At 50.2% G+C, this 12,740-nt stretch overlaps 1 protein-coding gene across 1 annotated transcript in view; it reads left to right on the top strand.

Annotated features, from left to right (window-relative positions):
• Window positions 1-8,287, top strand: part of Lrrc74a (leucine rich repeat containing 74A) — a 30,232-nt gene extending 21,945 nt beyond the window's left edge. Inside the window, exons 9-11 of the mRNA XM_046440778.2 lie at window positions 3,886-4,032; window positions 7,269-7,376; window positions 8,081-8,287. Coding sequence (XP_046296734.2) covers window positions 3,886-4,032; window positions 7,269-7,376; window positions 8,081-8,167 — 342 coding nt within the window. The 3' untranslated portion in view covers window positions 8,168-8,287. The remainder of the gene's footprint in view (window positions 1-3,885; window positions 4,033-7,268; window positions 7,377-8,080) is intronic.
• The last annotated feature ends 4,453 nt before the right edge of the window (window positions 8,288-12,740 follow it).

The following is a 12,740-nucleotide window of genomic DNA, read 5'->3' as shown; positions in this document are numbered from 1 at the left end:
CTCGGTGCCACCAGCTCCATCCCCCATGGGCCCTCTCACTCCATGAAAAGGACCCTCCTTTGGCACAGCTTGGGCACCTCCGGTAGACCAGGAGTAGCCATTCAACCAACAGCACCACAGTGTGAAGTGATTAGCAGATCCCAGGAACTGGGGCACCAACACCAGAGAGCAGAGGTGGACAAACACCCAAAGGAAAAGCCGGCAGACCCCAACAACAGAGTCTGTTTACTGTCGGCTTTGATGGCAAATGGCCCAGATCTCAGAACGTTCCAGAATCACAGGATCTTTTATGACCTGGGTGTTAAAACACGCAGGAACTTGTACATTCGTGTCATGACTTGGCCTCTTGCACTCGGAGTCTATGTCCTGCCCCCTTGATAGAGGGGGAAAGCCTACCCAGGTGACTTCAGGGGGCAGTGGGTAATGGCAACATCCCGTCCTGCCAGCTCCTTTGATCCTGCTCGGGGAGGTACACTGAGTACTGTGGCCGTTTCCTGGGACGGCTTTATCACAAACGGTGGCTTAAGGAACAGAACTGGATTGTCTCACCGTCTGGGGCACCAGAGGTCCAGGGTCAAGGCGTCAGCAGTTTGGGTCCTTCTGAGGCCTGGAGGGTGAATCTGCCCCAGACCTCTCTCCTTACTTCTGGGGTCTGTTCCCCCTCTCTTGTGTTCCTTGGCCTGTAGACACAGCGCCCCGATCTCTGCCTTCCTGTTCTCCTGGTGTCACCTGTAGACAGGTCTGTCTCCAAAGCCCAAATCCCCTTTTTATAAGGACATGGTCATTTGGGGTCAGAGCCCACCCTTGATGACACCATTTTACCTTGATCATCTGCAAAGACCCTATTTCCAAATAAGCTCACCTTCACAGGTACTGCGGGTGAGCACTTGAAATTTTTTGCAGAGAGAAGGGGCAAAATTCAACCCATAACAAGTACTTTCCTTCGTTTTTCCATGTAGTGAATAAGGAAACGGAAACAGGATAGTTAGGTCACTTGCCCAAGACCCACACACCACGGAGCCAACACAGGGCTCTCCTCCTGCTCCAGGATTCTGTGAAGATACCGACATTGAAGTTCTTTGACATTTTTAATGCCTCACAATGATGTTTGAAAGAGTATTTTAATGCCTTGGAATTATATGAGTGATGAGGTTTTTAAATATCTAAACTCAACCTCCTGAGAATTGAATATTAGTAAAATTTAGGTTTCTATTTGCCACAGCTTATAGAACATTATAAAAACAGCTGCTTTTCATTTTATTCCTCCCCCCCACCCCTTCCTCCCTGTTCCTCCTTGTGCTCCTGGGTCTTCTCTCAGAGACCCCTCTCTCTCACCCTTGTACTTTGGCTCTGACCCTACACCATAGCATGACCTTCACCCCCACCCACCCAGGTCCTGGATCTCAGCCACAGGCTCAGATTTTGTTGCCATTCACCACCCGCCTTAACCCACAGAGCAGGTTAGGAGACATGGACCCAGGCCCTGCTTCGGTGTATTTAAGAGGACATTAGAAATGATGCTGTTTGGTCCCTTGATGGCACATTAATCCGTGAACTATGACCACATTGCCACTAAACAAGCCTATCAGAACAAATCACCTGAATTAGCTTGTGTTGGTCTGTTTTCTGTTGCTATAAGAAAGTACCCAAGGCTGGATACTTTATAAGGAAAACAGGTTTATTTTTTTTTTAATTTTTATTGTTGGTTGTTCAAAACATTACATAGTTCTTGATATATCATATTTCACACTTTGATTCAAGTGGGTTATGAACTCCCATTTTTACCCCGTATACAGATTGCAGAATCACATCAGTTACACATCCATTGATTTACATATTGCCATACTAGTGTCTGTTGTATTCTGCTGCCTTTCCTATCCTCTACTATCCCCCCTCCCCTCCCCTCCCCTCCCCTCTTCTCTCTCTACCCCCTCTACTGTCATTCATTTCTCCCCCTTGTATTATTTTTCCCCTTCCCCTCACTTCCTCTTGTATGTACTTTTGTATAACCCTGAGGGTCTCCTTCCATTTCCATGCAATTTCCCTTCTCTCTCCCTTTCCCTCCCACCTCTCATCCCTGTTTAATGTTAATCTTCTTCTCATGCTCTTCGTCCCTACTCTGTTCTTAGTTACTCTCCTTATATCAAAGAAGACATTTGGCATTTGTTTTTTAGGGATTGGCTAGCTTCACTTAGCATAATCTGCTCTAATGCCATCCATTTCCCTGCAAATTCTATGATTTTGTCATTTTTTAATGCAGAGTAATACTCCATTGTGTATAAATGCCACATTTTTTTAATCCATTCGTCTACCGAAGGGCATCTAGGTTGGTTCCACAGTCTTGCTATTGTGAATTGTGCTGCTATGAACATCGATGTAGCAGTGTCCTTGTAGCATGCTCTTTTTAGGTCTTTAGGGAATAGACAGAGAAGGGGAATAGCTGGGTCAAATGGTGGTTCCATTCCCAGCTTTCCAAGAAATCTCCATACTGCTTTCCAAATTGGCTGCACCAATTTGCAGTCCCACCAGCAATGTACAAGTATACCCTTTTCCCCACATCCTCGCCAGCACTTGTTGTTTGACTTCATAATGGCTGCCAATCTTACTGGAGTGAGATGGTATCTTAGGGTGGTTTTGATTTGCATTTCTCTGACTGCCAGAGATGGTGAGCATTTGGAAAACAGGTTTATTTAGCTCACAGTTGGATGCTGAACATTCCCAACAGTGTGGGACTTGTTCTTGTAAGAGCCCCCCAGCTGCATTACCTCATGGTGTACAGCATCATGCTGAGAGTTCATGTGAGAGAGAGGGAGAGATCACATGAGAGACAAGAAGCCAGAGACTAAGGAGGGGCCAGGGTTGCTCTTTTATAACAACTCCTTCTCATGGGAATTAACTGGAGTCTCTCAAATACTTACGGAGCCGAGTGCGGTGGCCCACGCCTGTAATCCCAGCAGCTCGGGAGGCTGAGGCAGGAGGATCATGAGTTCAAAGCCAGCCTCAGCAAAAAGCGAGGCGCTAAGCAACTCAGTGAGACCCTGTCTCTAAATCAAATACAAAATAGGGCTGGGGATGTGGCTCAGGGGTTGAGTGCCCCTGAGTGCAATCCCCGGTATCAAAAAGGAAAAAACTTACTCCACCTCTGAAGAGTCCCACGTCACTACCCTGGGAAGCAACACAGGAACCCCAACCACAGAACAGCCACCATAACCAAAGGGTATCGAAGGTCCTGCCTTGTACACGCTCCTAGGACTTTGTCCAGAATATACCTACAAAGTCCTCAGACCTTAAGCAGAAGTTTAATTTGAAAAGGTAAAAGATACTGACCACAGCCGCGGAAACACACAGGTTGATCAAATTGTAGAGGCCAAGTGTGACGCATTTTCTCCCATGTCCTATACACCAACTCCAAGGGCACTTCCAAGAGGGGGAGCTCCCAATTCCATTTGAGCCTTGACAGGACGGCTTGACTAGGGATGCTCTCCGGGGCGCCAGGTCTGAAGAACAACGCTCACGTGGATGTGTATATCTAGGGTATTTGTGTGAGGACTAATTACTCAACTCCAGAGTTGTCTCTTGTCCATCAAACGTGGTCACGTCCGTCCACTTGCCATCTGAGAGCAGAGCTGAGCTGGCAGCATGTGACACACCACCAGAACTCCATGCAGACAGCTGGCTGAACATCGTGATCACCCAGGAGACTTACGAGTCAGACCACAAGCTCTAAAACTCCAGAACCATCCCCGTCCTGGAGCAGCACCGCAGAACAAATTGGGAAAGACCCGAGCTCCTGACTCCGGCTTGGGTGGAAGGGGAGGGCCTGCTGTGGGCGGGGGAGAGCGCGGCCAGAGCACCCTCGCCACCGGTCCCTTTCCCCCCCTGCAGAATGTGCTGGTGACCGAGCAATTCGTGAGGATGTTGGATGGGGTCTGTGCCGTCCACCCCCAGCTGGACGTGATCCACAAGTCAGTCCAGGGTTTCTCTGCCAAGAAGAGCACCTTCCTGATGGCAAACCCCATGAAACTGATCCAGGTGAGCTCCTGCCTTCCTCTCGGAGCCTCCAGGGAGGCCTGGAGAGAGGCAGCCTTTGACCCCCATCAGCTGCGCAGCGTCTCTCCTCCCCAAAGCGTCTGTACTATTTTATTTTATTTTTTTGGTCCCAGAGATTGAACCCAGGGGTTCTTAACCACTGATCCACATCCCTAGTTCTTTTTATATTTTATTGGTGACAGGGTCTCACTGAGTTGCTTAGCGCCTCACTAAGTTGCTGAGGCTGGCTTTGAACTCGTGATCCTCCTGCCTCAGCCTCCCAAGTCAACTGGGATTACAGGCGTGCACCACCACGCCTGGCAGTACAGTCCTTTTTAACAAGGAATGTCAGCCCCTTAGACTACAGACTGGACTGTCCCCTCGGATGCTGGGTCCCTGAGTGCATCCTACCTCCCAGAGGAGGGAAGGTCTGAGATCGGGCTGGGGGCAGGAAGTGGGGGTGGCACAGGATGGATTCCACCACCCAAGCCCTCCATGTAAAGCAAGTCACCAAGGCTCTCTGTGACTTGTACAGTGGGCACCCACCCCCGAGGGTCGCTGTGAAGATTAACCTAGTTAATACGCACGAGGCGCTTACGGCAAGGCCTGCCACATGACAACGCCCCCAAATGCAGGCTCTTTCCACAGGATGCCAAGACGCCCTGTGGTTGGGATGGCTGTTGGCTGGCTTCCGCTAAAAAGGGACAGCTGAAGCCTTATTTGTAGTGGCTTGCATCTGCCTTTCTTTCCTTAGATGGTTTCTAGGAAATCACAGGAAGTGGATATGACCTGAAGATGTTTAAAAGGGAGAACACTCAAGCCGAAAGGGGGTATGAACTGCTTACCTCGTAGAGCGAGGGCCAGACCCAGGTCTGGTGTTTCCCGGCAGTGGGGGAGCTCAGGAGCCCACTGCTGCCTGCAGGTGTCTACCCCAGGGCTATCACCTGCCCCGGGTTGGTCTGCTCTGTGCCTCAGTTTCCAGGGATAAATAATTTTTTAAAATTGCATAGCTAGGCACAGTGGCACACATTTGTAATCCTAGTACTCGGCAGACTGAGGCAGGAGGATTATGAGTTCAAAGCTAGCTTCAGCAACTTAGCAAGCCTGAGCAACTCAGTGAGACCTTTTTTTTTAAAATAAAATACAAAAAGGGCTGGGGATGTGGCCTAGTGGCTAGGTGACCCTGGACTCACTCCCCAGTACAAAAAAAAAACTCTTGCATGAAAATTATTGTCATGTGAAAAAAGGGTATCAGTACATTCCTGAATAGATGACTCCAGATGGAACCACAGGGGAACCTGTTTTGCAAGGGGAGCAGGATGCTCGGGTAAACTGGCAGGGAGTTGTCTGAGGCAAGGTGAGGCCCCACCCCCAACTTCAAAAGAGGATAGAAATGGGGAGCGACCCATGCCTGGGAGCTGCAGACCGGGAGCCAGAGTCAGTCTCAGATGCCACTGGGTCTCCAGGACATGGGGGTTGGGGAAAGAATATAGAAAAAGCATCTTGAAGCTGGGCATGGGAGCGGACACCTGTAATCCTACTGGCTCAGGAGGCTGAGGCAGGAGGATTGCAAGTTCAAAGCCAGCCTCAGCAATGGTGAGACACTAAACAGCTCAGGGAGACCCTGTCTGTAAATAAAATACAAAGTTGGGCTGGGGATGTGGCTCAGTGGTCGAGTGCCCGAGTTCAATCCCCAGTACCAAAAAAAGAAAAAGAAAAGCCATCTTGGGGTAGGGCTCAACAAGTCATGCAGGTAAAACAGGCCTTCCCTTTGGGAAGCCAAAAATCTGGTTGGAAAGGTGGAATGGATTCAGTAATGACCAATAGAAAATGTCATATGGTAGACAGTAAAGAAGTGATGAAGACACTATTAAAATCAGAATCCAAGGCAGAGATGAGCACAAGATTGGGTAAAAAGAAAGGGGGATTTCCTGCAAGAAGTGGGGTGGGGAGGGGCCTTGCAGATGGCAGAGACTGGTGAGGAAGAGGGCGGGGAGGAGTGGTCAGAAAAGGATTCCTGCCAAGGTGCTGAGGTGGGACTGCACATAGGGGGCGCTGTGCACCGCACGCTGGGGGCTGCAAACAGAGCCGCGTGAATCCGGCAGAGGAACCACGTGGCTCACGGAGGAGCCTCCCAGCTGGCATGGGAGACTGGACTCCTTGACGTGTGCTCAGATTTCAGGCGTCGAGTTGGGGTTTGATTCCATGGGAAGCAGGGCACCAGCAAGAGCTGTTGAGCTGTAGATGTGACGTGAACCCAGCAGGGCAGAGGGATTATTTCTGTGGCTTTGGGAAGTGACATGAACTGAAGGGGATAAAGTGGGAGTTGGGAAAACCCAATAACACTGTAGGCTCCTGGATGTGGAATGATAACTTGCCTGAGGATGACGATGGAAATGAAGGACGGGTGTAAGAGGGTCATTATGGAAACATCTCCCAGACCTGGTGAATGGTTGGGAATGTGGTCTGAGTGTGTAGAGTGTGAGGTGTGGGTCTGTGTCTTTGGTGCTGGGCATGGAACTCAGGGTCTCTTTTTGCACATTTAAAGATGCCTTACAGGGGCTGGGGCTGTAGCTCAGTGGCAGAGCACTCACCTAGCACGTGCAAGGCCCTGGGTTTGATCCTCAGCACCACATAAAAATAAATTAATAAATAAATAAAGATATTATGTCCAACTGCAACTAAATAATAATAATAAAAAAAAGTTGCCTTACAATGCAATTAATATTTTTGAAAAGGGAAACAATGAAAAAATATTTTTCAAGTTTTCTAACCAAGTACTTCTCCTTATGTGCATTTGTGCAAAACTGAGAATCCTAGAAATTCCTGGAGTCTTGCTCCCACCTCCCCAAAGTCAAATAACGTGGATATGATCACCGTCCCTACTCCTTTGGCGCTGTGGCCTCTTGACAGTATTGACGTCCCTCTCTTAAGGATGGAGGAAATGGATGGAGTTTCTGCTCAGTGGGGCTGGGGTGGGGGAGGAGACCTGCAAGAAACTGGGCCAACACAAGAACTGGCCTGCAGTCCTGCCCCCCTGCCCCGCCTCCACCTGTGCAAGGCCCTTCCTCTTCAACCACCTCTAAAGTCTGGGGGGCTCAGGCTGCTGAGTTGCCCTCTGCCCTCTCCAGCCTCCTGGGTCTGGAAGCTTGGGCCTCCTCTTTGGAGGAGTGGAGGGAGAGTAGTGATAGCCGTGACAAGACCCATTATTCACTCCTGGGATCTCCTGCTTCACTCAGAGCTACGCAGACCAGAACAAAATCCCAGTCGTGGACTTCTTCCAGAGACTGAACCCTGCTGGGACAGTAAAGATGCCCGTGGGCGAGTTCCGGAAGGTGATGGTGCAGGTGCGTTGAGGTTCTTCATGGCGCTGAACCCTCGCTCACTTATCTAGACCCAGAGAAAACCCAAGGCCTCCCTCATCCTCCTGCCCAAGTCATTCTCTGCCATGTGGCCTGATGCCACTGATCCAACATGTCCCCAATGCATGTGGCTGCTAGGAGCAGTGAGAGAAGCCACCACATCCCAGACCAGTGTTTCCATCTCAGCCCCGCCATCTTGCCTGAAATCCCAATTCCCCCCGCCCTCCAATGTAATGAAGGTGTTGAAGACCCCCCTGAAATGCAAACATGAAGAACCCATCATCAGCACATCCTGGGAGGCCTGGGCCCAAGGCAGGGGGCTGCGGGAGGCCCAGGCAGGGATGGGTAAGACCCAGTGTCCAGGTGCCGGGTGAAGAGGGCTGGCCAGGACTCAGCAGCTGGGAGCAAGAGTGGCCCTTCCCTGCTGAAAAGGACTGTCCTTGTCCACTCCAGGGCCACCTACTGCACCCAGATCCTGATCTCCTTTTCCCTTACTTCTCCCCCAAAAGGGGGGCCTCTGGAGTCTGAGCCCTGACCTGTGGTTTGGGGAAGGGAGTCTTCTAGCCCTTTCTCATGTTGGACCTAGTTTCCTGTTTGCTCTCATTTGCTAACTGTTGTCCCAAGAGGGGTGAGGCATGAGGGTGCTGGAGATGGGGTGCGAAGGATAAATGTTCCATTGACCTTCTCAGCAAAACAAGGTCCCCCTAAACCGGTACCAAGTCAGGGAGCTGATCAGGAGACTGGAAGAGGAAGCAGGCATGGTGAACTTCAGGTGAGGCCAGGTGGCCCTCCCAGGGCTCTCCTTGGGGCCCTGGCTGGGTGGGCACTCATCGTCTGCCTAGTTCTAGAGCCCACCCCCTGCAGCAACTGGCTGCCCTTCCCCCGCATTCCCAGCCCGAGCTCACCTTCTTCCCCTCTTCAGTTTCTGCCCACGGCTGGACCCTCCGTCATGTGCTGCTGGATGTTGGGCCAGATGCTGGGACCAGGCAAAGGAGCTTCAGCCCAGACTCACGGGGGGGGGGGGGGGGGGCTCACAGAGGGGACGAGATGAGGGTCACCTGCTTAGGCCCCACAGAAGTAAGAGAAAGGGCAGGTGTGCAGGGCACCACGGTGGCCCACAGGGGAGGCATCAGTCTGGTGGGAGGTGGTGGTGTTTCAGCTGAGTTTAGGCAAGATAGACAAGGGCAGGAGGACAGAGGGACAGCAAGTGCCTCACGCCAAAGCATGAGCCAGCTGATGCATTGGGGATCCACAGGTCATCCAACTCCGCCCCAGCGTAGGGGGCCAGGCAGGTTGTGACTCAGGCCAAGTTCCTTGGACAGAAAGGACTGTGACAAAGTAAGAGCAGTAATCAACCCTTGCCGAACCCTGACCACATGCCATGCACTCTGCCCTCACCACACAGGTGCTGACCCAAATTCCCACAGCACCCTACTGCCACCAAGCTACTATTATCTCCTTTGGCAAATGATGAAACTGCAGTTAGAGAGGGAAGTTCCATTCTCACAGCTGGAAAGGGAAAGCTACTGCCCTTGACCTCAGGTCCCTGTGGTTCTAGAACCTGTTGGTTCACCCACCACTCTTGACCATCTCGCAGAGGTGCAGGTGGACACTGCCCCACCAGGCAGGGGTCTGCAGATGGGCTCCCTAGGGATCCTTGCCTGTGACCTCCAGGAGCCCCAGCAGGGGCCCCCATCTGGTCCTGCACCGCAGGCTCCTCCCAGCACCTCTGCCCTGGTCCTGGCTCGGCATCTTCCATGTGGAGAAACCCCGACACAGATGGGAAGGGCAGGCTGACTGGCTACAAAGGGTGAGGCGGCTATGCACAGGGTTCTCAGGCTCCCTCATCTTAAAACTGGGTGATAACACAGTGACCTGTCATCCAGCAAAAACGGAGCCTCAGAGATGGCTCAGGTTTGCACATGTGTTCTTCTAAGGTAGGTTTGGTGGGGTGCATAGCATGGGCTCAAGGTTGGGTGCATTCTGAAATTTAAATCTGCCCAACCCTTCCAATCTTTTTTTTTTTTTTAGAGAAAGAGAATTTTTTTAATATTTACTTTTTTTAGTTTTCAGCGGACACAACATCTTTGTTTGTATGTGGTGCTAAGGATCGAACCCGGGCCGCCCGCATGCCAGGCGAGCGCGCTACCGCTTGAGCCACATCCCCAGCCCTTCCAATCTTGCAAACCAGTGCTCGCTGGCCTCTGTCCTGACCTCCTCTTCCTGCCTTCCCTTGAGAAACTGGCAGGAAGTACCCAGGTACAGCTCAGGTTCCAGAAGGTCCCAAGTCGAGCAAACACCTCAGGTGAGCAGATGAGGTCACACTGCCATCGAGAGGCAGAACTGGGACCTAAGTCCCCAAGTCTCCAGTTGGGGGCTTTTGGGGCCACTTCTAATTGCCCCTCAAAATCACACAGCACTGTTCTACTAGTTCTACTGAGGAGCAGAGTTGTAATTGTTATCCTTGCATGAATCTTTTTTATTGTCACAATTAATATCTCCTTGTGGGCTGGGGTTGTGGCTCAGTGGTAGTATACTTGCCTAGCACACTTGAGGCACTAGGTTCAATTCTCAGCACCATATACAAATAAAATAAATAACGGTCCATTAACAAATAAAAAGCATTTTTAAAAAAACAGAGCTGGGGATATAGCTCAGTTGGTAGAGTGCTTGTGTAGCATGCATAAAGCCCTGTGTTCAATCCCCAGCACCAGAAAAAAGAAAAAAAAAAATCTTCTTTGTAAAAATTTTAAATCCACAGAACCGTAGCAAAGAGGAAATGAAGGCCCTCTTTAATCTCCTCTTCCAATTCACTCTGCTCCCCAAAGGGTTCTCAGAGCAAATTCAAGTGCTTGTAATCCAGTATGTGTATGCACATGTGCGTGAGGGTGAGTGTGAGACCAGTAATGGTTAAAAAAATGGGCTCTAGGGCCAGAGCACCTGGGTCCAGTCCCAGATAACTCCCCGGCAACCTTGGACACATTCCCATTCTCCCTGCGCCTCGGTTTCCTCACCTGTATTGCAGAGTCAATAATAGTACACACAGCATAGGAGTTTTTGAGGAGGAAATGAGTTAATGCCTGCAAAGCATTTAGGACAATACTTGGCACATGGTAGGTAGACACACAGCACATATGTGTTTTTATTAAATTTTATTTTACAGACACAGACATGCTGACACACAGGTTTTGATCATAAATAGAGGCAGACTTTCATTTTCTCTGAACTTGCTTTGCCTTAACATTACATCTTGGTGGCCTTTCCATGTTGGAACGGTATTAACACCACATAGTATTTCATGACATAGCAGCCTCGTGATCTAATCTCATTTTCATACACACTTAAGCAATTTCCAATATTTTGCTACTGCAAATAGCAGTCACAAACACCCTTGTGTATACAGTGTCTGCACACATGTGTCCTTCTAAGGTAGGTTTGGTGGGGTGCACAGCATTTGCTGGGCTCAGGTTGGGTGCATTCTGAAATTTAAATCTGCCCAACCCTTGCCAATCTTGCAAACCAGTGCTCTGAGGCAGCCCCCTGCCAACACGGAACAACCCACCATCAGTGTCCTGCCAACCCAAGAGAGACCTTTCTGGATGGTCCTGTCTGAATTTGAGGCAGTCTTAATGTTCTCGCCCATCAGCCATGAGCTTCTCGTCCTGACCCTCCGTCATCCTCATTCCCTAACTTTCATACCAGTTTTTTCAAAGGGCAGAAGTCAGAGTAACAACACTGATCTGGAAAGAAGTTCGGCTCGTGAGAAATCTTGGCAAGTCGGATGGCGGCAGTGAAGACCAGTGAGGGGACCAGAAGCTCAGGGGACAAATGCCATAGCCAGGACTATGCACAAGCAAATAAAGTCTGGCTCAGTTCTGGGTGTGTCTCTGGGCTGCTGGCAGCGTGCCCTGCAGTAGGGCACCTTCTGGTTTTAGTGACCACCAGCGGACATGTTCTGGGTGGTCTCATGAAGAGCCACAAAGACACACTGGGACTGGAACAGAGTTTCTAGGCAGAAGGAAAAGAGCCTGCCAGGAACAGGTCATGGTCCTTATGAACCAACCAGTGTCACGGGGAAGGATTTTTTTTTTCCTTTTTCTTTTTTGATACTAGGGATTGAACCCAGGGCACTTAGCCACTGAGCTACATCCCCAGCCCTTTTTATTTATTTGTTTTTTTAAGACACCCTCGATAAGTTGCCCAGGGTGGCCTTGAACTTGCAATCCTCCTGCCTCAGCCTCCTGAGTCACTGGAATTACAGACATGCACCACAGCGCCCAGCTAAGGGGAAGGATTTCTGAAATGAGAGGCAGTGGCAGAGGGAACAGATGCCGAGGAGGTGGGGGAGAGCCCTTTAGAAGCAAATCTCAGCAGGTCCCAAGCAGGGAGCCTGGGGTGGAAGACCAAGAGACCTGGCATCCAGTCGAGGCCGGCACAACCTGGCCATGCAACCTTGGAGCCTCAGTGGTCTCACCCCAAAAATGGAACCGCTGAAGACAGGCTTCCCAGTCCATCCCAGGAGCCCGGGGTTCTGCATTGTGTTTTAAAATTCCCTGGGAAACAGGAAGAGCTTAGCAAGAAAACAGGATCATCCTCAGCTCAGGTGGGTGGAATGGGCACCCTGGAGGGTTTTGATTAACCTTAGTGTAGTCCCCATTGTGGACCACCAAGGGTGGGAACTGTCCCCTGTACACCATGATCAGTGTGGACAGATAACCAGGGCTTTCCTGACAGGTGAGGCTCAACCCCCATGGTCCTGAAGTTGAGTTTCCACCAACTGTGGTGAAATAGGGGTTTAGAGGCCAAATTAGGTTGATGAAAAAATAAAGCAACCAGGAGCTTCCAGGCTGAAATATCTACAAGACACTTCAGGGTGCTCTGTGGACATGTCCCCAGAAGAAAGGCAAGCTTCCAAAGTCAGGGCTGTTTTTTTTTTTTTTTTTTTAAGAGAGAAAGAGAATTTTTTAATATTTATTTTTTAGTTTTTGGTGGACACAACATCTTTATTTTTATGTGGTGCTGAGGATCGAACCCAGCGCCCGGCGCATGCCAGGCGAACGGGGTACCGCTTGAGCCACATCCCCAGCCCCAGGGGCTTTGAGCTCTTAAATGTTTATAGCCCAAGAAATTCTCTGAGTTCTCCATTATGGAGCATCCAATAACTGTTGGGGTCGGGGTGGAACCCTAAGGAGGGTGTGCAGCCCGGAAGGAGCAGCCTTTTGTACTGGACAAATCCCAAATCTGTAATGTCTGTGGATCAATAAAAATTGCATTTTTCCCCCAAGATGCTTCTGTTCTTTCTCAAAATTGAAAAAGGCCGCCACTGTTCTTACCAATCTTGGTTTGGTG

This window comes from Marmota monax, unplaced genomic scaffold, assembly GCF_021218885.2.
Source record: "Marmota monax isolate L192 unplaced genomic scaffold, Marmota_monax_Labrador192_F-V1.1 WCK01_AAM20220418_F8-fsc00017, whole genome shotgun sequence".
Taxonomy (NCBI): Eukaryota; Metazoa; Chordata; class Mammalia; order Rodentia; family Sciuridae; genus Marmota; species Marmota monax.
The sequence above is the reverse complement of the archived record's forward strand: the minus strand, read 5'-3'. Positions and strand labels throughout refer to the sequence as shown.